The sequence below is a fragment of the Bombina bombina genome, chromosome 4 (assembly GCF_027579735.1).
Source record: "Bombina bombina isolate aBomBom1 chromosome 4, aBomBom1.pri, whole genome shotgun sequence".
NCBI classification, from domain to species: domain Eukaryota; kingdom Metazoa; phylum Chordata; class Amphibia; order Anura; family Bombinatoridae; genus Bombina; species Bombina bombina.
Genome location: NC_069502.1, coordinates 974,219,104 through 974,243,093, shown reverse-complemented (window position 1 = coordinate 974,243,093; position 23,990 = coordinate 974,219,104). Strand labels below are relative to the sequence as shown.

The 23,990-nt window shown below is 36.6% G+C and overlaps 1 protein-coding gene across 1 annotated transcript in view; it reads right to left on the bottom strand.

Annotated features, from left to right (window-relative positions):
• KIZ (kizuna centrosomal protein) overlaps positions 1 to 23,990 on the bottom strand; it is a 532,190-nt gene that overhangs the window by 241,408 nt on the left and 266,792 nt on the right. Inside the window, exon 8 of the mRNA XM_053712012.1 lies at positions 17,504 to 17,642. Coding sequence (XP_053567987.1) covers positions 17,504 to 17,642 — 139 coding nt within the window. The remainder of the gene's footprint in view (positions 1 to 17,503; positions 17,643 to 23,990) is intronic.

Genomic DNA, 23,990 nt, shown 5'->3' with positions numbered 1-23,990 from the left:
AGATTAGGGGTTAATAAATATAATATAGGGGTCGGCGGTGTTAGGGGCAGCAGATTAGGGGTTCATAGGGATAACGTAGGTTGCGGCGGTGTACGGAGCGGCAGATTAGGGGTTAAAAAAAATATGCAGGGGTCAGCGATAGCAGGGGCGGCAGATTAGGGGTTAATAAGTGTAAGGTTAGGGGTGTTTAGACTCGGGGTACATGTTAGGGTGTTAGGTGCAGACATAGGAAGTGTGTCCCCATAGGAAACAATGGGGCTGCGTTAGGAGCTGAACACTGCTTTTTTGCAGGTTTTAGGTTTTTTTTCAGCTCAAAATGCCCCATTGTTTTCTATGGGGGAATCGTGCACGAGCACGTTTTTTAAGCTGGCCGCGTTCGTAAGCACCGCTGGTATTTAGAGTTGCAGTGGCGGTAAATATGCTATACGCTCCCTTTTTGGAGCCTAACGCAGCCCTTTTGTGAACTCTAAATACCAGCGGTATTTAAAAGGTGCGGGGAAAAAAAAGCCAGCGTTAGATATGCGGGTCGTTACCGGCAAAACTCTAAATCTAGCTGTTTATTAGGTATTGCGGTGGGGGATTGCGGTTGACAGGTAGATAGACATTGCGCATGCGTTAGGTGTTAGGTTTTTTTTTTAGGCATGTTAGGGAGTTACGGTGCTCCCATACTCAGGCGCAAGGCCTGCTACGGCTGCATTTTATGGCAAGGTGAAAATGGAGTAAGTTTTCTCCATTTTCGCCATGTAAGGCCTTGCGCTGGATATTGGATACCAAATTGCGCGGGTTTTATATGTTAGTCTATGGGGGGAAAAACTACGTCCGCCGGGTGAAATATACGTGCCGCATTTATATGAGGCGCTGTATATAGGAAGCCAAACCCGAGCAAAAAACTGCGTCACCGGCTTTTGCGGGCGACTGCATATCGGAGGCCCCTGATTTGTGGCTAAATGTAGCAAACCAATCAGCAAGCTCTACCAAGGTGGTGAACTAAAAATGGGCCTGCTCCTAACCTTTTATTACTGCTTTTTCAAATCAAGATAACATGAGAACAAAGAAAAATTGATAATAGGAGTAAATTAGAAAGTTGCTTAAAATTGCATGAAAAAATGTAGGGTTAGTATCCCTTTAAAAAAAACAAAAAAAACAAAAACAAAGTTTAAAATAGTAAAATCTCAAAATACTGCAAATTTCTTAAACAGACTATTTGATTTGCAGCATTTGTAAGCTACAGAATTTGCTTTCTGGCCTTTTTAGAAGCGTGGAACAAGCATAATTTTCCCCCAAAGGTAAGAGGCTTTATCCAATCTTTACCTTTGCACTGTATGTACAGAAATACTTTTAAATAAAAAATTATACTTTTTATACAATATTTTGTTTAAATTCATTTAAAAAATCACCCTCCCCCGGTATAATCACTAATTTATTAAATTAGCGTCTGATGCATATATATAAAAGCACTAATGTTAGCAGCTAATGGGGGAATTTTTAGTCATAAGAAAATGTAAGTGCATTTCCTTAAATTCAACTGCATTTGTATTATTAAAAATCTCTACAAACACACTTGCCTGTAATATTTATTTCAAATTGTTATAAATTTCACACATATATGCACAAATTAACCAAAGTCTAGAAGACAGGCTATAGAATCAACCTCTTTATCTAAAGTTTCTGGCAGTGAAATGATCACCTAATTGCTGATGTAAAAAAAAGACAATTTTTTTTTTTCTTGCTTCTTCGCCGCAAACTAATTATAACGTACTAATAAGTCAAAAAGATAAAGCTAGGCAGCAGATATGCATGAGTTCAGCAAATTCCTTGCAAAGAAAATATTCCTTTCTGTCAGAAGTTTAATAAGTAAAATTATCAATTTAGGTGATAAAAAAATCTTTGTATGGCAGGCTATAATAATTAGAAATATTTAAATGCACATAAAATTCAAATAAATAAATAAACTGCTCTATATCTCTAGAAACCTTATATTTACTAATATATTCTTCCCTATTTAATCAGTGGCTTGTACATATTAAAAAATGGAAAAAGAGTGCTCCAGGCGATGTGTAAAAAAAATAATAATAATAATATGTGCAAATAAATTGCTTTAGTGATATAAAGTACTTCATTTTTTATTTTATTTTTTAACATTTTGCCCCATTAAATGTAGTGAAAGTCATTGGGTTATTTATTTTGTTCTCTTTTCTTGTAATTTAATTCCAATAATTGCAGGCTTTCCAGTTCCTGTTAGAAGTGGAAGTGCAGACTCGAGACCTGAAACACCTATATTTTAAACAGTCATTGGTTGTACACTCTACTGACCCATTTAGAGCTGTCCATAATTGGCCTTAGCAGACCATGAAACATGGCCACGCCCACTGCTTTATGCAACTAGTACAAAAAAAATACTTCCTCATATTATTTTCAGGCTACATACTGAATTTATAATTCTGTCTAACATTTAAGTACAGTCCTGGCCAAAAATGTTGAGAATGAAACAAAATATTCATTTTCACAAAGTCTTCTGCTTCAGTGTTTTTAGATCTTTTTTGTCAGATGTTACTATAGTATACTGAAGTATAATTACAAGCATTTCATAAGTGTCAAAGGCTTTTATTGACAATTACATTAAGTTCAGGCAAAGAGTCAATATTTGCAGTGTTGACCCTTCTTTTTGAAGACCTCTTCAATTCGTCCTGGAATGCTGTCAATCAACTTCTGGGCCACATCCTGACTGATGGCAGCACATCCTTGCATAACTAATGCTTGGAGTTTGTCAGAATATGTGTTTTGTTTTTTCCCCCTGCCTCTTGAGGATTGACCACAAGTTCTCAATGGGACTAAGGTCTGGGGAGTTTCCTGGCCATGGACCCAAAATTTCGATGTTTTGTTCCCCAAGTCACTTAGTTATCACTTTTGCCTTATGGCAAGGTGCTCCATCGTGCTGGAAAAGGCATTGTTCGTCACCAAACTGTTCTTGGATGCTTGGGAGAAGTTGCTTTTGGAGGATGTTTTTGTACCATTCTTTATTCATGGCTGTGTTCTTAGGCAAAATTGTGAGTGAGCCTCCCTTGGCTGAGAAGCAAACCCACACATGAATGGTCTCAGGATGCTTTACTGTTGGCATGACACAGAATTGATGTTAGCGCTCACCTTTTCTTCTCCGGACAAGGTCTTTTCCGGATGCCCCAAACAATTGGAAAGGGGATTTATCAGAGAAAATAACTTTACCCCAGTCCTCAGCAGTCCAATTCCTGTCCCTTTTGCAGAATATCAGTCTGTCCCTGATGTTTTTCCTGGAAAGAAGTGGCTTCTTTGCTGCCCTTCTTGACACCAGGCCATTCTCCAAAAGTCTTCACCTCACTGTGCTCTGCACTGGTGATATCCTGATCCTGCAGCTGAATCAACTTTAGGAGACGGTCATGGCGCTTGCTGGACTTTCTTGGGCACCGTGAAGCCTTCTTCACAACAATTGAACCTCTCTCCTTGAAGTTCTTGATGATCTGATAAATGGTTGATTTAGGAGCAATCTTAGTAGCAGCAATATCCTTGCCTGTCAATCCCTTTTTGTGCAAAGCAATGATGACTGCAAAAGTTTCCTTGCAGGTAACCATGGTTAACAGAGAAAGAACAATGATTTCAAGCACCACCCTCCTTTTAAAGCTTCCAGTCTATTATTTTAACTCAATCAGCATGACAGAGTGGTCCTTTAAGGGCAACAATAACATTATATAAAATATTCTATTAACTGAATAATTGTTTCAGGAATGGCACAGGAGCACACGCATGGTGTGTAAACCCTTTGTATGGGGTTAAGTGTATTCAGAGAAATTAATATTGGTTTAATAAACAACAAAGATTCTAACAAATTATTACACAAGAAAGTCCATTTCTGAATAATCTTTATTTTTTATTATATTTTCTATTTAGGTTTATTCAACATACTAATGTGGTGCTGCCCAGTCTATTCAGCAAGTGGCCATTCGTATTTTAAGCACATGATGGCCTTGAACATAATTTTAACACAGGTGTATACTAATATAGTTTTAAAGATATTTTAGAACAAAGTATAATAAAGTTGCAATATAACTTGCATGAGCACATATTTTTGAAGTTCAATACTAATTATAGCAACATTTATAAGGTTTTATAAATGAAAAGTAATTCAGGGATACTTCAGTTGAAAAGACTGGGCATATCCAATATCCTGGTCTCCTTTGTTGGGACTAATTAGGGACATTTGTAAATTAGCTTGTCCTATGAGGCAACCAATCACTGTATATAATGTTGTAGGTACAAATAAATTGTATCATACTTAAACTATGATAAAGGCACTCCATCAGCAAAATTCAGGCAACTCGAGTTCCTCCAGACCAAATTTGTCAAACTGTATCTACATGAACCTTGCTTTATTCACAGGGACACAATCATGCTGGAACAGGAAAGGGCCTTTTCTCAAACTACTGGAAGCATACATTTGTCTAAAACAGGGTTCTTCAAACTTTTTTTCCCCAAGACCCAGTGCCATAATACCACATACCTTCACGACCCTATTTTTATGCTTAGTATAGTCAAGATAGCTGCAATTTTTGGCAAAGTGACTAAAATGTGTGAATACTTTATTCCTGATGGTAGTCAAACTTGAAAGTATTGTAAAAGTTAATAACACACACACTCTCATACAACAATCACACAACAACACTCTAATACAACACACACACACCACAACACTCTCATACAACAATCACACCACACACCCTCATACAACACCCACTCATACAACATACACACACCACACATAATCATACAACACACACACACTCTCATACAACACAACACACCCTCATACAACACTCACACCACACTTACTCTCATACAACACCCACACTCTCATACAACACAACACACCCTCAAACAACACTCACACCACACACTCTCATACAACACACACACCACACTTACTCTCATACAACACCCACACTCTCATATAACACACACACCACACACTCATATAAAACCCACATCACACACACTCTCCTACAACACACACTCAAGTCACGACCCAGTAAACATGGTGTTGAAACCCAGTAATGGATCCCGACCAGTGGTTTGAAGAACCCTGGTCTAAAATGTAGCATTCACCTGGCATCTGCCACACTTAGATTCTTCCAATAGACTGCAAGATAGTAAAGGCAGGATCGATCACTCCAGAGAACACATTTCCACTGTGTCCAGTGGCGGCATGCTTTACACCATTTTAGGTGACGCTTGGCATTGCGCATATTGATGCAAGGCTTGTGAATAGCTGCTTATCTATGGAAACCTATTTTATAAAGCAACACTCGGTTCTTTAGCTGATGTTCCTTCCAGAGGCAGTTTGGGACTCCGTAAGTGATGCAACAGATAATAGGTGATTGTTACGTGCTAAGTGCTACAGAACTTGGCCCCATTCTGTGAACTTGCATGGTCTACTACTTTGTGGCTGTACTGTTGTTGCTCCTAGATGCTTTTTACTTCAAAATGATATCACTTAGAGTTGACTTGGGCAGGTCTAGTAGAGCAGGAATTTCCCAAACTGACTTGTGGTAATGGTGGCATCCAATGACAGTGCCATGTTTAAAGTTAATGAGCTCTTCAGTACAGCTCAGTGTACTGCCAATATTTGTCTATAGATATTTCATGGCTATGTGTTGGGTTATATGCTCCTATTAGCAATGGGTGTGGCTGAAGCACCTAAACTCAATAATTAGTAGGGGTGTCCACGTTCTTTTGGCCATAACATGTATATTGTGAGTGCAGAAGTATAATGGCCGTTAAAATATTGCTTGCACAAGGCTGAGCGTTATCGTCTGTGCAAGGCCAGTTACACAAAAATACAGCGGGCGCTATCAGCTGTACTCGATTTATAATCTGGCCCTTTATCGGAAGATTATGTGAGTTTTTTGTCCCTTTAAAATCAAGATATGCACTGAAATAAGTAGCAGGGAATTTCCACAACAAAAACAAATAACCACTTAATTCAAAGCCCATGTATTTATTTCAAGGTTGAATAAGGATCTTATACCTACTATAATTAAGCTAACCACCATCCACTATACAAAAAGGGTAAGAAGAATTTCACAGCTACAGCATGCCTTACAAAAGGCACAGACACAAGGTTAATCTTCTTCGCTCTAAAGGGTATATTCCAAGGATACACTACTCTATTACTAAGTGAAGCACACTTAATATGCTATTAGCAAACATCATAGACCTCAGAAGTACAAATGACAATGATACCAAAGAATAATACAATAAGACTCCAAAGAATAGTACAATAAGACTCGGAAAACACATTTAGAAATTATAAGATGAGTTATTTGGAGTCTTGATAAATACTTATTATATGATACTGTCAGTAGTAGATCAAGGTATAAGTCTTTATTTTTAAGTTTGTTAAACATAGAACTATAAGATCACAATGGAAAAAATTATTTTCCTGTAATTATGATCTCAGAAATTGTTCTGTGCATGTCCTAATCTGATATAAATTATTATAAATGTTATTTTGACAAAATTTCGGTTCGGACGAATCATTTGTTCTGAAATTTTGAGACCTTTCAGGTTGTCCGACTTTAGTTAAACATTTCATTCATTTCAAACAAATGAAATGCCTTAAAAATATTTTATAAAACTACCTACGCTATTTAACCCCTAAATTGCCACAACCTACATCGTAATAAATCCCTACTCTATTAAAGGATTATAAAACTGTTCAAATTTGCATATACCAAGAACATATATTATGAAATAAAATATAAAAAATAAAACTCACTATTTTTTTAAAAACAAAACTTTTGAATAGTTTAAAATTAATGCTATTTCCTTGACTTTGTCACAAACGACAGCCAAATAAAAAAGGCTGTTCCACAAGCGAATAATGCGGCCAATCACGGCCAATTAAAATTCTTCTGATTTGAATATTAATCATTGCAGTGTGCGCTCTGTCCACATGTGCATTGGAGGAAACACATAGTCGCATGCGCACAACTTTTAATACCTATGATTCGACCAGAACGTAGTCCTGGATTTGCGCATTGTCAACAATCAGGCTGGGTTCTTGCAGTGCTGTAGCTGTGTAGGTGACATATACAACTACGTCAGAGGTTAAGATTGCACGTTGCCGTGAACACGCACAAAGGCCCTACCAAGGTAGCCCACCTTGTATGAGTCCCACGGTGGGGGTGGGCAATGGAGGCTTTCAGATTTTCGAGGTGGCTGTTATGGCAGTTTAGGGGTTAATATAAGAATTAACATTATTTCTGCATAAGTGCACTATTAATAATAAATTACATTTATTTTATTTTTTTTACAAATGCAGTAGTGATTTCCTTACAATGTCACTGCATGTTTATTTCAGTAAAATGAAAGTGATTCCGTATGCCTAGCTAACATAGTGGACAAATAGGATTTTTTTTTAAAATAAATAAAAACATTTTTTTTTTAATAATCCAATTAACCCTAAAATAAGGCTTTGTTTTTAATTATGTGGCACAAGGCTGTATTGTAACGGCTGTAATGTTTATTTTTTTGGTAAATTAATCCCATTAATCCATTTACAATGTCATGCTCTCCCAGAGGTTTCTGTAAGATTATCTTGGCCATTTTGGCCAGAAGATATTATCACATATTCTTAGTTTTGTAGTTCTCAGGACTATTTGTGTATACATACAAAGTTGAGATATATACAGTGGGGCAAAAAAGTATTTAGTCAGCCACCAATTGTGCAAGTTCTCCCACTTAAGAAGATGAGAGAGGCCTGTAATTTTCATCATAGGTATACCTCAACTATGAGAGACAAAATGTGGAAACAAATCCAGACAATCACATTGTCTGATTTGGAAAGAATGTATTTGCATTTTATGGTGGAAAATAAGTATTTGGCCAATATCAAAAGTTCATCTCAATACTTTGTTATATATCCTTTATTGGCAATGACAGAGGTCAAACGTTTTTTGTAAGTCTTCACAAGGTTGTCACACACTGTTGCTGGTATGTTGGTCCATTCCTGCATGCAGATCTCCTCTAGAGCAGTGATGTATTGGGGCTGTCACTGTGCAACACGGACTTTCAACTCCCTCCACAGGTTTTCTATGGGGTTGGGATCTGGAGTCCAGGACCTTGAAATGCTTCTTACAAAGCCACTCCTTCGTTGCCCGGGCGGTGTGTTTGGGATCATTGTCATGCTGGGATCATTGTTTCATCTTCAATGCCCTTGCTGATGGAAGGAGGTTTGCACTCAAAATCTCACGATACATGGCCCCATTCATTCTTTCATGTACAGGGATCAGTCGTCCTGTTCCCTTTGCAGAGAAACAGCCCCAAAGCATGATGTTGTCACCCCCATGCTTCACAGTAGGTATGGTGTTCTTTGGTTGCAACTCAGCATTCTCTCTCCTCCAAACACGACGAGTTGTGTTTCTACCAAACAGTTCTACTTTGGTTTCACCTGACCATATGACATTCTCCCAATCCGCTTCTGCATCATCCAAATGTTCTCTAGCATACTTCAGACGGGCCCGGACATGTACTGGCTTAAGCAGGGGGACACGTCTTGCACTGCAGGATCTGAGTCCCTGGCGGCGTAGTGTGTTACTGATGGTAGCCTTTGTTACGTTGGTCCCAACTCTCTGCAGGTCATTCACTAGGTCCCCCCATGTGATTCTGGGATGTTATCTCACCGTTCTTGTGATCATTTTGACCCCACAGGGTGAGATCTTGCGTGGAGCCCCAGATCGAGGGAGATTATCAGTGGTCTTGTATGTCTTCCATTTTCTAATTATTGCTCCCACAGTTGATTTCTTCACACCAAGCTGCTTGCCTATTGCAGATTCAGTCTTCCCAGCCTGGTGCAGGTCTACAATTTTGTTTCTGGTGTCCTTCGACAGCTCTTTGGTCTTCACCATAGTGGAGTTTGGAGTGTGATTGTTTGAGGTTGTGGACAGGTGTCTTTTATACTGATAACAAGTTCAAACAGGTGCCATTAATACAGGTAATGAGTGGAGGACAGAGGAGCCTCTTAAAGAAGAAGATACTGGTCTGTGAGAGCCAGAAATCTTGCTTGTTTGTAGGTGACCAAATACTTATTTTCCACCATAATATGCAAATAAATTATTTCCAAATCAGACAATGTGATTGTCTAGATTTGTTTCCACATTTTGTCTCTCATAGTTGAGGTATACCTATGATGAAAATTACAGGCCTCTCACATTTTCTTAAGTGGGAGAACTTGCACAATTGGTGGCTGACCAAATACTTTTTTGCCCCACTGTACCTTATAGGGAGACAAACATTTTCTTTTATGTAGGGCTGCAACTAATGATTATTTTCATAATCGTTTAATTGGCCGATTATTTTTTCGATTAATCGACTAATCGGATAAAAAAAACAAAAACATTTTTTTCCCATATTTAAAATAAAATCCACATACTGAGCGTTATGAATATAAACTTCCGACTAAAACTTTACATTAAAACAACTGTTGGTCCAATTTTTTAAGCAGCAGACTTTTTTATAATTAACCCTTTGAGTGCTAAGCACTTTCCCACCTGGGTGCTAAGATTTTTTAAGGCTTTTTTAAAAAAAATATTTTAACATTTTAACATTTTATTTTTTTAGTTTTTTTAAAGACCCCCAACACTTACACTGTTTTAAAGGTTAGGCTATTACCTTTCAGATGGTGGGTCTTGGGGGTCTGTAGCTGCTTAGATGCTCGAGATACAGGCTTCTAAGCAGAATGCCCCCAATTCACCTGATTTTATATAAACAATCCAAATGACGACTCCTATTTTATTTCTGGGTTGCACATAAGACAGGAGTAGTTGTAAACTTTTCTGTCTTAGGTGTCTGTAAAATTTCTGTAGACGTCCTTTAGGCTAAGGGCATAACCATATAACACAATACCATGTGCAGGAGCTCATTGGAGTAAAGCAGCTGGTGCTGTGCACAGACCAACTAATTGCAAACCAACTAATCGATTATGAAATACGTTGACAACTATTTTCATAACTGATAATTATCTATTATGCCGATTAGTTGCTGAAGCTCTACTTTTATGATTCAGATAGAGCATACAACTTTAAAAAAACTTTGAAATGTACTTCTTTTGTCAAATTCTTTTAGTATAATTTGTTGAAGGAGCAACAATACACTACTAGGAGCTAGTGGAATACATTGGGTTAATCAATGACAAGAGGCTTATATACGTGCAGCCACCAATCACCATCTAGCTCTCAGTAGTGCATTGCTGCCCCTGAGCCTACCTAAGTATGCTTTTCAACAAATAATACCACGAGAACAAAGCAAATAAGATAAGAGATGTGCACTTTAAAGTTAACATTGTATGTTCTATCTGAATCATGAAAGTTTAATTTTGACTTTACTGTCCCTTTAATCCCATTGTTCCACTGCAATTCTATGTACACAGAATCAACCCCTTACCAAGAGACCTGAGCTTAAGGAGGGAGGGGTAAGACATAAAAATGAAAGTGAAATTGTTTTAGTTAAATAAAACTATTTAAATTGCTATTATTAACAAAATTATTATTTTTCCCTTTCCAATAAAGTAGAGCCGAAAAACTGATCAAATATGAATACCTCCCAATAATTTCATAAATTAACTATATATTTCTAATGGTATATAACCAGATCAGTAATTTTCGGATATAACTAAAATAAAACTAAAGTTTTTAGTCTCAACATTAAACCTTTATGTAGAAAACCATGATATAAATTTAGCCTTACTGACTAGTGATTTCAACCAAATCCACCTTATATAAAAGTTCCAGAGTTAGGCAGACAACTGTGGGATATTAAAAATCAGCCTAGTTTTATTTTAAAAGGTAAATTCAAATCTTGATATTAGACTTATTACAGTGGGTAACATTGCCCAATAATCAATTTTGTAAATTCTAAGCAATTCACAATTCATACGTTAGCTGGCTTTCTCAGCACTTATAAGATGGGTTTGGACAATGTTAACAGGTCAGATATTCCAATTCACACAAATAACCTTAAAACAATATTTTATGGAGAGAAAACAAAAATCAGTTTTGTTCTTATGATCTTCAACCTCTTAAAAACGTATTCTTGAACAGCTCCAAAAAGGGTTAAACAGAAATACATTTACTAAAAAAAAATTATTATTAAAAAGCTTCTGGCCAATTCAGAGCTCACGCAGGAGGAACGAAAAGCAGCTCCTTTTGGGCAGTAGAAGGCACTATAGACAAAAATTAGCAAGGAAGATGTTTATAATATAATTTTAAGCTTAAAGGGACACTGAACCAATTTTTTTCCGGTCATGATTCAAATAGAGCTTGCAATTTTAAGCAACTTTCTAATTTACTCCTATTATAAATTTTTCTTCATCCTCTTGCTATCTTTATTTGAATAGCAAGAATGTAAGTTTAGAAGCCGACCCATTTTTGTTTCACAACCTGGGCTGTCCTTGCTGATTGGCCAGCACAAATAAGCAAGTGCTGTCCATTGATCTGAACAAAAAATGTCTGGCTCCTTAGATTAGATGCCTTCTTTTTCAAATAAAGATAGCAAGAGAACGAATACAAATTAATAATAGGAGTAAATTAGAAAGTTGCTTAAAATTGCATGCTCTATCTGAATCATGAAAGAAAAAAAATTGGTTTAGTATCCCTTTAAAGGGACAGTAAACACTTTGGCCTAGATTTGGAGTTTGGCGGTAGATGGGCTGTTAACGCTACGCAGGCTTTTTTCTGGCCGCACCATAAAATTAACTCTGGTATCGAGAGTCCCAAAAAATGCTGCGTTAGGCTCCAAAAAAGGAGCGTAGAGCATTTTTACCGCAAATGCAACTCTCGATACCAGAGTTGCTTACGGACTCGGCCAGCCTCAAAAATGTGCTTGTGCATGATTCCCCCATAGGAAACAATGGGACAGTTTGAGCTGAAAAAAAACCTAACACCTGCAAAAAAGCAGCGTTCAGCTCCTAACGCAGCCCCATTGTTTCCTATGGGGAAACACTTCCTACGTCTGCACCTAACACTCTAACATGTACCCCGAGTCTAAACACCCCTACCCTTACACTTATTAACCCCTAATCTGCCGCCCCCGCTATCGCTGACCCCTGCATTATATTATTAACCCCTAATCTTCCGCTCCGTAAACCGCCGCAACTTACATTATCCCTATGTACCCCTAATCTGCTGCCCCTAACACCGCCGACCCCTATATTATATTTATTAACCCCTAACCTGCCCCCCACAACGTCGCCGCCAGCTACTTACAATAATTAACCCCTAATCTGCCGAGCGGACCTGAGCGCTACTATAATAAAGTTATTAACCCATAATCCGCCTCACTAACCCTATCATAAATAGTATTAACCCCTAATCTGCCCTCCCTAACATCGCCGACACCTAACTTCAATTATTAACCCCTAATCTGACGACCGGAGCTCATCGCTACTATAATAAATGGATTAACCCCTAAAGCTAAGTCTAACCCTAACACTAACACCCCCCTAACTTAAATATAATTTAAATCTAACGAAATTAATTAACTCTTATTAAATAAATTATTCCTATTTAAAGCTAAATACTTACCTGTAAAATACATCCTAATATAGCTACAATATAAATTATAATTATATTGTAGCTATTTTAGGATTAATATTTATTTTACAGGCAACTTGGTAATTATTTTAACCAGGTACAATAGCTATTAAATAGTTAAGAACTATTTAATAGTTACCTAGTTAAAATAATAACAAAATTACCTGTAAAATAAATCCTAACCTAAGTTATAATTAAACCTAACACTACCCTATCAATAAATTAATTAAATAAACTACCTACAATTACCTACAATTAACCTAACACTACACTATCAATAAATTAATTAAATACAATTCCTACAAATAACTACAATTACATAAACTAACTAAAGTACAAAAAATAAAAAAGAACTAAGTTACAAAAAATAAAAAAATATTTACAAACATAAGAAAAATATTACAACAATTTTAAACTAATTACACCTACTGTAAGCCCCCTAATAAAATAACAAAGACCCCCAAAATAAAAAAATGCCCTACCCTATTCTAAATTAATAGAGTTAAAAGCTCTTTTACCTTACCAGCCCTGAACAGGGCCCTTTGCGGGGCATGCCCCAAGAAAATCAGCTCTTTTGCCTGTAAAAAAAAAACATACAATACCCCCCCCCAACATTACAACCCACCACCCACATACCCCTAATCTAACCCAAACCCCCCTTAAATAAACCTAACACTAAGCCCCTGAAGATATTCCTACCTTGTCTTCACCATCCAGGTATCACCGATCCGTCCTGGCATCCGGTGCTGAAGAGGTCCAGAAGAGGCTCCAAAGTCTTCCTCCTATCCGGCAAGAAGAGGACATCCGGACCGGCAAACATCTTCTTCAAGCGGCATCTTCGATCTTCTTCCATCCGGTGCGGAGCGGGTCCATCTTGAAGCAGCCGACGCGGATCCATCCTCTTCTTCCGGCGTCTCCCGACGAATGACGGTTCCTTTAAGGGACGTCATCCAAGATGGCGTCCCTCGAATTCCGATTGGCTGATAGGATTCTATCAGCCAATCGGAATTAAGGTAGGAATATTCTGATTGGCTGATGGAATCAGCCAATCAGAATCAAGTTCAATCCTATTGGCTGATCCAATCAGCCAATCAGATTGAGCTCGCATTCTATTGGCTGTTCCGATCAGCCAATAAAATGCGAGCTCAATCTGATTGGCTGATTGAATTTTCCTACCTTAATTCCGATTGGCTGATAGAATCCTATCAGCCAATCGGAATTCGAGGGACGCCATCTTGGATGACGTCCCTTAAAGGAACCGTCATTCGTCGGGAGACGCCGGAAGAAGAGGATGGATCCGCGTCGGCTGCTTCAAGATGGACCCGCTCCGCACCGGATGGAAGAAGATCGAAGATGCCGCTTGGAGAAGATGTTTGCCGGTCCGGATGTCCTCTTCTTGCCGGATAGGAGGAAGACTTTGGAGCCTCTTCTGGACCTCTTCAGCACCGGATGCCAGGACGGATCGGTGATACCTGGATGGTGAAGACAAGGTAGGAAGATCTTCAGGGGCTTAGTGTTAGGTTTATTTAAGGGGGGTTTGGGTTAGATTAGGGGTATGTGGGTGGTGGGTTGTAATGTTGGGGGGGGGGTATTGTATGTTTTTTTTTACAGGCAAAAGAGCTGATTTTCTTGGGGCATGCCCCGCAAAGGGCCCTGTTCAGGGCTGGTAAGGTAAAAGAGCTTTTAACTCTATTAATTTAGAATAGGGTAGGGCATTTTTTTATTTTGGGGGTCTTTGTTATTTTATTAGGGGGCTTAGAGTAGGTGTAATTAGTTTAAAATTGTTGTAATATTTTTCATATGTTTGTAAATATTTTTTTATTTTTTGTAACTTAGTTCTTTTTTATTTTTTGTACTTTAGTTAGTTTATGTAATTGTAGTTATTTGTAGGAATTGTATTTAATTAATTTATTGATAGTGTAGTGTTAGGTTAATTGTAGGTAATTGTAGGTAGTTTATTTAATTAATTTATTGATAGGGTAGTGTTAGGTTTAATTATAACTTAGGTTAGGATTTATTTTACAGGTAATTTTGTTATTATTTTAACTAGGTAACTATTAAATAGTTCTTAACTATTTAATAGCTATTGTACCTGGTTAAAATAATTACCAAGTTGCCTGTAAAATAAATATTAATCCTAAAATAGCTACAATATAATTATAATTTATATTGTAGCTATATTAGGATGTATTTTACAGGTAAGTATTTAGCTTTAAATAAGAATAATTTATTTAATAAGAGTTAATTAATTTCGTTAGATTTAAATTATATTTAAGTTAGGGGGGTGTTAGTGTTAGGGTTAGACTTAGCTTTAGGGGTTAATCCATTTATTATAGTAGCGATGAGCTCCGGTCGTCAGATTAGGGGTTAATAATTGAAGTTAGGTGTCGGCGATGTTAGGGAGGGCAGATTAGGGGTTAATACTATTTATGATAGGGTTAGTGAGGCGGATTAGGGGTTAATAACTTTATTATAGTAGCGCTCAGGTCCGCTCGGCAGATTAGGGGTTAATAAGTGTAGGCAGGTGTCGGCGACGTTGAGGGGGGCAGATTAGGGGTTAATAAATATAATATAGGGGTCGGCGGTGTTAGGGGCAGCAGATTAGGGGTACATAAGGATAACGTAGGTGGCGGCGCTTTGCGGTCGGAAGATTAGGGGTTAATTATTGTAAGTAGCTGGCGGCGACGTTGTGGGGGGCAGGTTAGGGGTTAATAAATATAATACAGGGGTCGGCGGGGTTAGGGGCAGCAGATTAGGGGTACATAAGTATAACGTAGGTGGCGGTCGTCAGATTAGGGGTTAAAAAAATGTAATCGAGTGGCGGCGATGTGGGGGGACCTCGGTTTAGGGGTACATAGGTAGTTTATAGGTGTTAGTGTACTTTAGGGTACAGTAGTTAAGAGCTTTATGAACCGGCGTTAGCCCAGAAAGCTCTTAACTCCTGCTTTTTTCCTGCGGCTGGAGTTTTGTCGTTAGAGCTCTAACGCTCACTTCAGCCACGACTCTAAATACCGGAGTTAGAAAGATCCCATTGAAAAGATAGGATATGCAATTGACGTAAGGGGATCTGCGGTATGGAAAAGTCGCGGCTGAAAAGTGAGCGTTAGACCCTTTAATCACTGACTCCAAATACCGGCGGTAGCCTAAAACCAGCGTTAGGAGCCTCTAACGCTGGTTTTCACGGCTAACGCCGAACTCTAAATCTAGGCCTTAGTAATTACACAACATTTTTGTTGTAATACAAAAGAAAAATCATATATCAAACAAACTAAATTAAACTCTCTAACCCTTTGGCTGCTAAGCCATTTCCCAGCTGGATGCTAATTTTTTTTATTATTATTATCATTTTTTTAAAAAAAATTTAATTTTTTTTTTTTAACTTTTTTTTTTTTTTACAGACCCCCAAGACTTACACTGTTGGAAAGGATAGGCAATTACCTATCCAACAATGGGTCTTGGGGGTCTGTAGCTGCTTAGATGCCTGAGATACAGGCTTCTAAGCAGCATGCCCCCTCCTCCTATACTTAACATTGTTAAGTATAAATAAAGTTCCGCGGTGACGTCATCACGTAATTGTGCATGACGTCACCGCGCACCACGTGAAGCCCCGGCGATGCCTGTTACTCTACAGGCACGATCGCCGGGGTAGGAGCAGTAAGGAGTCCCCAGATCTCCCTCAAGGTGGGAGAGTGCTCATGACGGGCTCTGAGGCGTCATTAGCACCAGAGTGAGAAACTCTGTGACGGCTCAAAGCCGTCATTAGCACTCAAAGGGTTAAAAGGACAGTCAAGTCCCAAAAAAACTTTCATGATTCAAATAGGGCATGTAATTTTAACAACTTTTCAATTTACTTTTATCACCGATTTTGCTTTGTTCTCTTGGTATTCTTAGTTGAAAGCTAAACCCAAGAGGTTCATATGCAATTTCTTAGACCTTGAAGGCCGCCTCTGCATTTGACAGTTTTTCACCACTAGAGGGCGTTAGTTCATGTGTTTCATATAGATAACATTGAGCTCATGCACGTGAATTTACAGAGGAGTGAGCACCAATTGGCTAAAATGCAAGTCTGGAAAAAGAACTGAAATAAGGGGGCAATCTGCAGAGGTAATCATAGAGGTAAAACGTGTATTATTATAACTGTGTTGGTTATGCAAAACTGGGGAATGGGTAATTAAGTGATTATCTATCTTTTAAAAAAAACTAAAATTCTGGTGTTGACTGTCCCTTTAAGACAAACATCTTGTTTGCTGCAATTGCTTTTCAGTAGAAAAACTCTACCCATCATCTGCCTTAATTGGAAGGGCCAATCAAGGCCTGAGTCTACAAGGCTAGCCTTTGTAATAATAATATTATAAAGTGCATTGATTTGCAGTTGTTATCAGATACCAATCAGAGGGATATGTAGCATGGTTAGCCCTGAAATGTAAGCAGAGTACATTTTAAATTTTGAGAAGAAAATCCACAATTTTAAGAGCTAAAATAACATTAAATGGGGTCATAATAAATACAAAATTAAATTAAATGAATAAATAAATAAAAGTAAATTGCAAAGTTGTTACATTATGCTTAACTAAACAGATTGGCTCCTCAAAATAAGGAAAATGGTGAGTGGAATTCAGCTATTAAAAATAATTGCAGTAAAAAGGATGATCGTTTGTTCTAAAAACGTTAAGACATGGCTGATATGTTATTCTATAACACAACAGAAATGTCTTCGAATTACTGTCCCTTCTATTTACTGTCCCTTTAATCTCTGTGTGTCCCGCCCCAAACAAGAAGCGTCACGCTACACTGACTATAAAAAATATGCATTAAACTACGTACATTCCTACAGGTCATTAGTCTCTGGCGTTTTTAAAAAAAAAAAACTAACAGGGCATACAAACCTGGCAAGCTTTCATTTTCTCATCAAGCATGAAGAAGGTGGAAAAACTTGATGGAATAAGTTCTTCGTTTAATAGTTGATGTTTTTTCAGAAAAGAAATGTGACTCAACAGACGTTCTTTCAATAATTCCGAAATAGGGCTGTAGACCAGAAAAAGAAAACATTTAATTATTCAACTTAAAGAGACAGATGTAGAAAAGTAAAACCATTAAAAAGGTAAAAAATAAATATATATATATATATATATATATATATATATATATATATCACTATCTTCTAGAACCATTTTTTTTAAAACAGTATATATAATTATTATTATATATATTATTTTTATTTTATAATTTTCCTTATGGGCTTTGCATCCAGGCATGCCTGGGGTTAACTGCCTGAGTCACTGAAAGCTGTGTAGCCGGCTGCGCATGCTGGAAAGCACCCAGGTCTGTGAGTTTTGCAGGGTCATGGAATGTGTACCCATTTAGTTTCAGAGAGCAATCCATTTACGTGTTTTGTATGTTTCTAGGGAAATTATAAAGGGCCTGTGTGTGTGTGTGTGTGTGTTTATAAATAAGTTTTGGTCCCCAAAAAGAATAAGGAATTTATTGAAGAATGTTAACCTGTAGGTCGACTGAAACCACCACCCATTATGAAAATATCAGTACATAAGTGTTGGACTTTGTGTGTATAGAGAGATAAGCAGGTCTACTCTTCCCGCAGACTCATCCCATTGAATGGGCATGATCTTGAGAACAATGGGAGGTTGTTTCAATACACAAAACTATTTATTTCCAATACAAAAAAAAACCATAGGAGCAATTTTCAATACATTTAATACTCTGCAGCTGGTATAACAAATCAATAGAAACACATAAGGGAAGAACAAACATTGTAGTACAATGTCCGTTTAAATGGCAACTCCAGAATTGATATTGTTTAAAAAGATAGATAATCCCTTTATTACCCATTCCCCAGTTTTGCATAACCAACCGTTATAGTAATATACTTTTTACCTTTGTGATTACCTTGTATCTAAGCCTCTGCAGACTGCACCCTTCTTTTGACAGAATTGCATTTTAGCCAATCAGTGCTCTCTCATAAGTAAGTTCACTGGCGTGAGTACAATGTTATCTATATGGCACACATGAACTAATGACCTCTACCTGTGAAAAATTGTCAAATGCATTGAGATAAGAGGCGGCCTTCAAGGGCTTAATTTGGCATATGAGCCTACCTAGGTTTAGCTTTAAACAAAGAATACCAAGAGAACAAAGAAAATGTGATTATAAAAGTGAATTGCATGTCATATCTGAATCATGAAAGTTTAATTTTGATTAGACTTTCCCTTTAAACAAAAATTACAACGCCAAGGGAATTTACTAAATTTTACATTGTTTTATTGCTTTATTGACAAAGGTTATAATTCCCAAATAATATTTAGCAGGCCCTATTCTAATATTATAGTTGTAAAGACACTAGAAATTATTTACATTTCTTTGTGATTTTTTTACTATTTTTTTTTACTGTTGTTTAACAACATAGAATATACTGAGTAAATATGTTTATGCATTTAACTATCTTTAATCTTTACAATTTTTGTTCTTACTATTTTAATTATTTAGTTAAAAATCAATCAACCATTTTTCTTTGACAATGTTGCTGCAGGTTCTCTGCTAAATAATTTTGTAAGGGCTATTATTTTAACAATATTTGTTTAATTTTGTTTAAATTGCCACTGTTTACATTAATTTACCATTTCTTTCTTGATATGCTAATTCTATCTGCAATTTTTTTTAATGCTTTGCCCTGAGTTTGTTTTTATATTTATTTCTTGCTGCAACCACAGGATTAATTTGCCCCTTATGACACACTTATGCAAGAATCATAACACAGAGTCTTTTTATGTCTGGTAAATCATTATTATCAAAATCTGTTGCTTTATACAGAGATCATGCAAGACAGAAGACAGTCTCTTATTAATTCTAATAAATGAGTCACTTCTTTAGAATATAAAATATTTTTTCAGATTAATTAGTAGTTGTGCAAAATCATTTTATGTAAAATTCCCTATTGTTAATTTAACAATGGTAAATAATGTATCCTTTGCAGCCCCCTCCCCCCACCACCAAACTAATTTCTGATTGGATGATGAATAAATATGAATATTCTATTCTGAGGTTTTTAAAGTGAAGGTCAATTTTGATGAATTAGTGCCCGGTTTTTAATAATCCAATTAAAAACAAGGGCACTTTAATTCATCAAAATTGACATTTTCACTTGTTTTCTTCATAAATTTACCTTTTGATCCTGGCAGCCGCTCCAGCGATTCCCCCGGCCGTCAGAAGCCTCTGCAGACGTCAGAAATGACAAATACGGCTTTCTCCAATTACGGCTTCCCCCCCAGGGGAATCTTGGCCTGATGCAACGCCGTGATTGGAGGAAGCCGGATTCATCATTTTGGACCCGCGAAGACAGCTTGCGACGGGCGGAGGAAGTGCTGGAGCGGCTGTCAGGATTAAAAGGTAAGTTTTTGAAGAAAACAAGTGAAATGTCAATTTTGATGAATTCAAGTGCCCTTGTTTTTAATAGGATTATTAAAAACCGGGCACTAAATTATCAAAATTGACCTTCACATTAAATATGTTTCATTTTATCTGAATAAAAAAGTTGAATTAAGCACAGATAAAACAAAACTATCCCAAACAACAAACCTTTGCATGTTTAGGGCTTTGGATAAAAAGAGGGCATGAAAATATTTGTCTTACATTTTCTAATTCCCTTTGTTAACAAAAGTCTGCTATGTATTGAATTATCACAGTGATTATTAAGAAAACGATGTTTAAATAAGTGCTTTTGAAGGGACACTGTACTTAAAGGGATAGTCTAGTCGAAATTAAACTTTCATGATTCAGATAGAGCACGCAATTTTAAGCAGCTTTCTAATTTACTCCTATTATCAATTTTTCTTAGTTCTCTTGGTATCTTTATTTAAAGAAGCAGGAATGTAAGCATAGGAGCCAGCCCATTTTTGGTTCAGCACCTGGGTAGCACTTTCCGATGGTGTCTAAATGTAGCCACCAATCACCAAGCACTACCCAGGTGCTAAACCAAAAATGGGCCGGTTTCTTAAGCTTACATTCAAATAAAGATTCCAAGAGAACGAAGAATTGATAATGGGAGTAACTTAGAAAGCTGCTTAAAATTGCCTGCTCTATTTGAATCATGAAAGTTTAATTTTGACTAGACTATCCCTTTAAAGGAACACTAAAGTAAAAATTAAACTTTAAAGGGATGATTCATATAGAGCACACAATTTTAAAATTCACTTCTATTATCTAAATGTGCAGAATCTTTTTAAATGTGCACTTTCAGAGGCATCAGCTACTACTGAGCATGTGCAAGATTGACAGTATATATGTTTATGCATTTTGTGATTGGCTGATGGCTCTCACATGATGCAGGGGCACAGAAAATGTAACTAACATAAAATTTGTCAGAAAAAAATATAATACTTATTTAAAATTTATATTAGACCCTTTTGCATTGTCACTGTATTATGCATTTATTGATTATGCTATTCTACTACATTTAATGGTCCTTTAAATTTATGGGGAAATTTCCCTTCATGTTTATTTTTGTAATTAAAACAATTAATGCTAATTTGCTCATTAACACCATCACCTGTTGTTTGGGACATAAAATGGGCTGAGCCTGCAGGTAAAGCAGACCTGCTAATGTTATCTGTGAATAAACATAGCTAAAGTGATGGTAAACTTTCCCCTTTGTATAAACGGATCCAGGATGTTAGCAATATTTTAGATGGAGTTTAATTAATCAGTTGTAATGAAGATACACTTTAAAGGGGCATTAAACACTATATAAATCATTGCTTGAATAATGTATTTAGAGCAAAGATTAGCCCGAGAATAATTTGTACATGTATTTTTTAAAATTGTATTAGTTGTTTAAATATTAAAAAAAATAAGTAAAATTAATGTTCACAAAGCAGCGGGTGCCGCAATATTGTAACTTAGGTTACACTGAGGCCAATTAGGAATGGTTATAAAAGGCTTACTAGAGTGTGTAACCAATGACTGTGTGAAATACAGCTGTATCTGCACTTTCATGTTTAACATGAATTGGAAAGCCCACAATATTCAGAATTAAATTACAGGATAGGACAACAAAATAAATAATAAAACTATATTGCAAAGTTGATTTCCATCAAGTAATTAAACAATTTATATTAATACCTTGAGGTGTTTAATGTCCCTTTATTTTGCTATTTTAATGTAGCGTTAAAAATTCAAATACCCCACGCTCCGGCCACCCACTTTAAAACTAGTTTTCTTGTTAACTAATAGTATGAATTGTTCTCCATTTGGCGCTCTAGCTATAGGGCACTCACATAATTTTTTGTTTGTAGCTAGAGCGCCAAATGGAGAACAAATCAAACCGTAGGTGGCAGGAGCACAGGGTATTTGAATTTCAGTGCTACATTAAAAAGTAAGTTAAAGCTCATTTTCATTATAACTGATGAATCAAACTCGAACGTTCACTTTAAAGGGACAGTCTATACCTTAGTCCTCTTAAAGTCTTACCTTAGATGAAGCTGCATATAGCTTCCTGCACCTTTTTCTATATCATGCAGCAAGAACAGTAAAAAGTTATTTTAAAATGAATATTGTTTCTGCCCACTTTAAAATGGCTGCCAAGCTCAGTCCACTGATGACATGATTTGGGCTGCATCTAGGCACTCTGCTGAATAGCATTGATAGTCTAGTGAGCCTTTTGTGATTGGATGCCATATGCAGCCCAGTACTTTTACTGTTCCTGCTGCATGATATAGAAAGGGGGCAGGAGGTTATTTGCAGCTTTATCTAAGTTAAAGGGATACTGTACTCAAAAATTTTCTTTTGTGATTCACATAGAGCATGCATTTTTAAGCAACTTTCTAATTTACTCCTATTATCAAATTTTCTTCATTCTACTGGTATGTTTATTTGAAAAGCAAGAATGTAAGTTTAGATGCCGGCCCATTTTTGGTGAACAACCTGGGTTGTCCTTGCTGATTGCTCAGCACCAATAAACAAGTGCTGTCCATGGTACTGAAGCAAACATTTGCTGGCTCCTTAACAGAGATGCCTTCTTTTTCAAATAAAGATAGCAAGAGAACGAATTAAAATTAATAATAGAAGTAAATTAGAAAGTTGCTTAAAATTGCATGCTCTATCTGAATCATGAAAGAAAAAAATTGGGTTCAGTGTCCCTTTAAGACTTTAAGGTGTAGACTGTCCCTTTAAGTGTTTAAATGTTAATTATTGCTGAGCACAACCAGCTATTTCAGATTCAAAAACTGCCCCACCACTGGGAGATAAATTAGTGCTAAAGTTTTCTGTTTATATAGCTTTGCTACAGAGAATACATTGGTTATTTATATTTTCAGTGTAGGTGATAGTTTCTACAGACAAAAATAGTTATTTCAAATGATAAAATAAAGGTAAAAGAAACATTTGCAACCAATTAAACATACTCCAGCATGTAAAACTGACCAATGGGAACACATTAAAGTAGAAAACATGTTAGTTTACAATGTTCCTTTAACAGCTTTTACTTTTTTAAAAAAAAAAAAAAAATCAAGGAAAAAAACTAAACTAAACAAAAGCAGCATGTTTAACATCTGTTTTTTCATGTAGATAAAAAAAATGTTTAGCACAGTGTGCGTTTAACTTGGAATTGCATCTTGCAGAGAAAATAACTGTCAGGAATACATTTGTCAAAAGTAAGACACTTTAAATGCAGTAAATGTTATGGAAATTAAATACTCCTAGCACTTGTAGTATCACAGTCAAGTTCCTCTGTGTAACTTGTTGCTTTAGTCTATTCAATGACAGAACGTTATTTTTTTCATTTGCTAGAAAGGATAATGTATGCTAATTAGAGACAGAAAGTATTAATCCGTGTACTTTTACCAAGATGTGAAAATGTGTTTATCAAAGCAATTCTGTAAAGAAAAAAAAGTCCAGAACCTAATGAATACTTAATTGTGGTGTTGTTTATGGCTTTCATTACACCACAGAGTGAGCACGATTTAAGATCATTTGATGCTTTTGTGCAGTAACAGATTTTCCTCTCTAAGAACAGAAATAACACAGGCACTTTTCCTTTAGCATCAGTTACCACAATGACAATTCCAGAACCTTGAGGTGCAGGTGCTTAAAAGGCTACTGAGTCAGTAAATCTGATACTATTTTCCATGGTGACACTGACATGTTGACCGTGACTGACTTCCACCTACTGCAAGGCTATTCTGGCACAATGAGAAACAAAGTGATTTTCTTGTAATTTGATATTTTTACTCACTCGGGAAACATGACTGTAGGAGTAAAATACTGAGTACTATTCCCAGCCTATATATTGTATCTATAAAGAAAACAACTTTGGATCTCTGGTTTGTATACAGATAATTGGGACATTCAGAAAGTGTCTGGGAA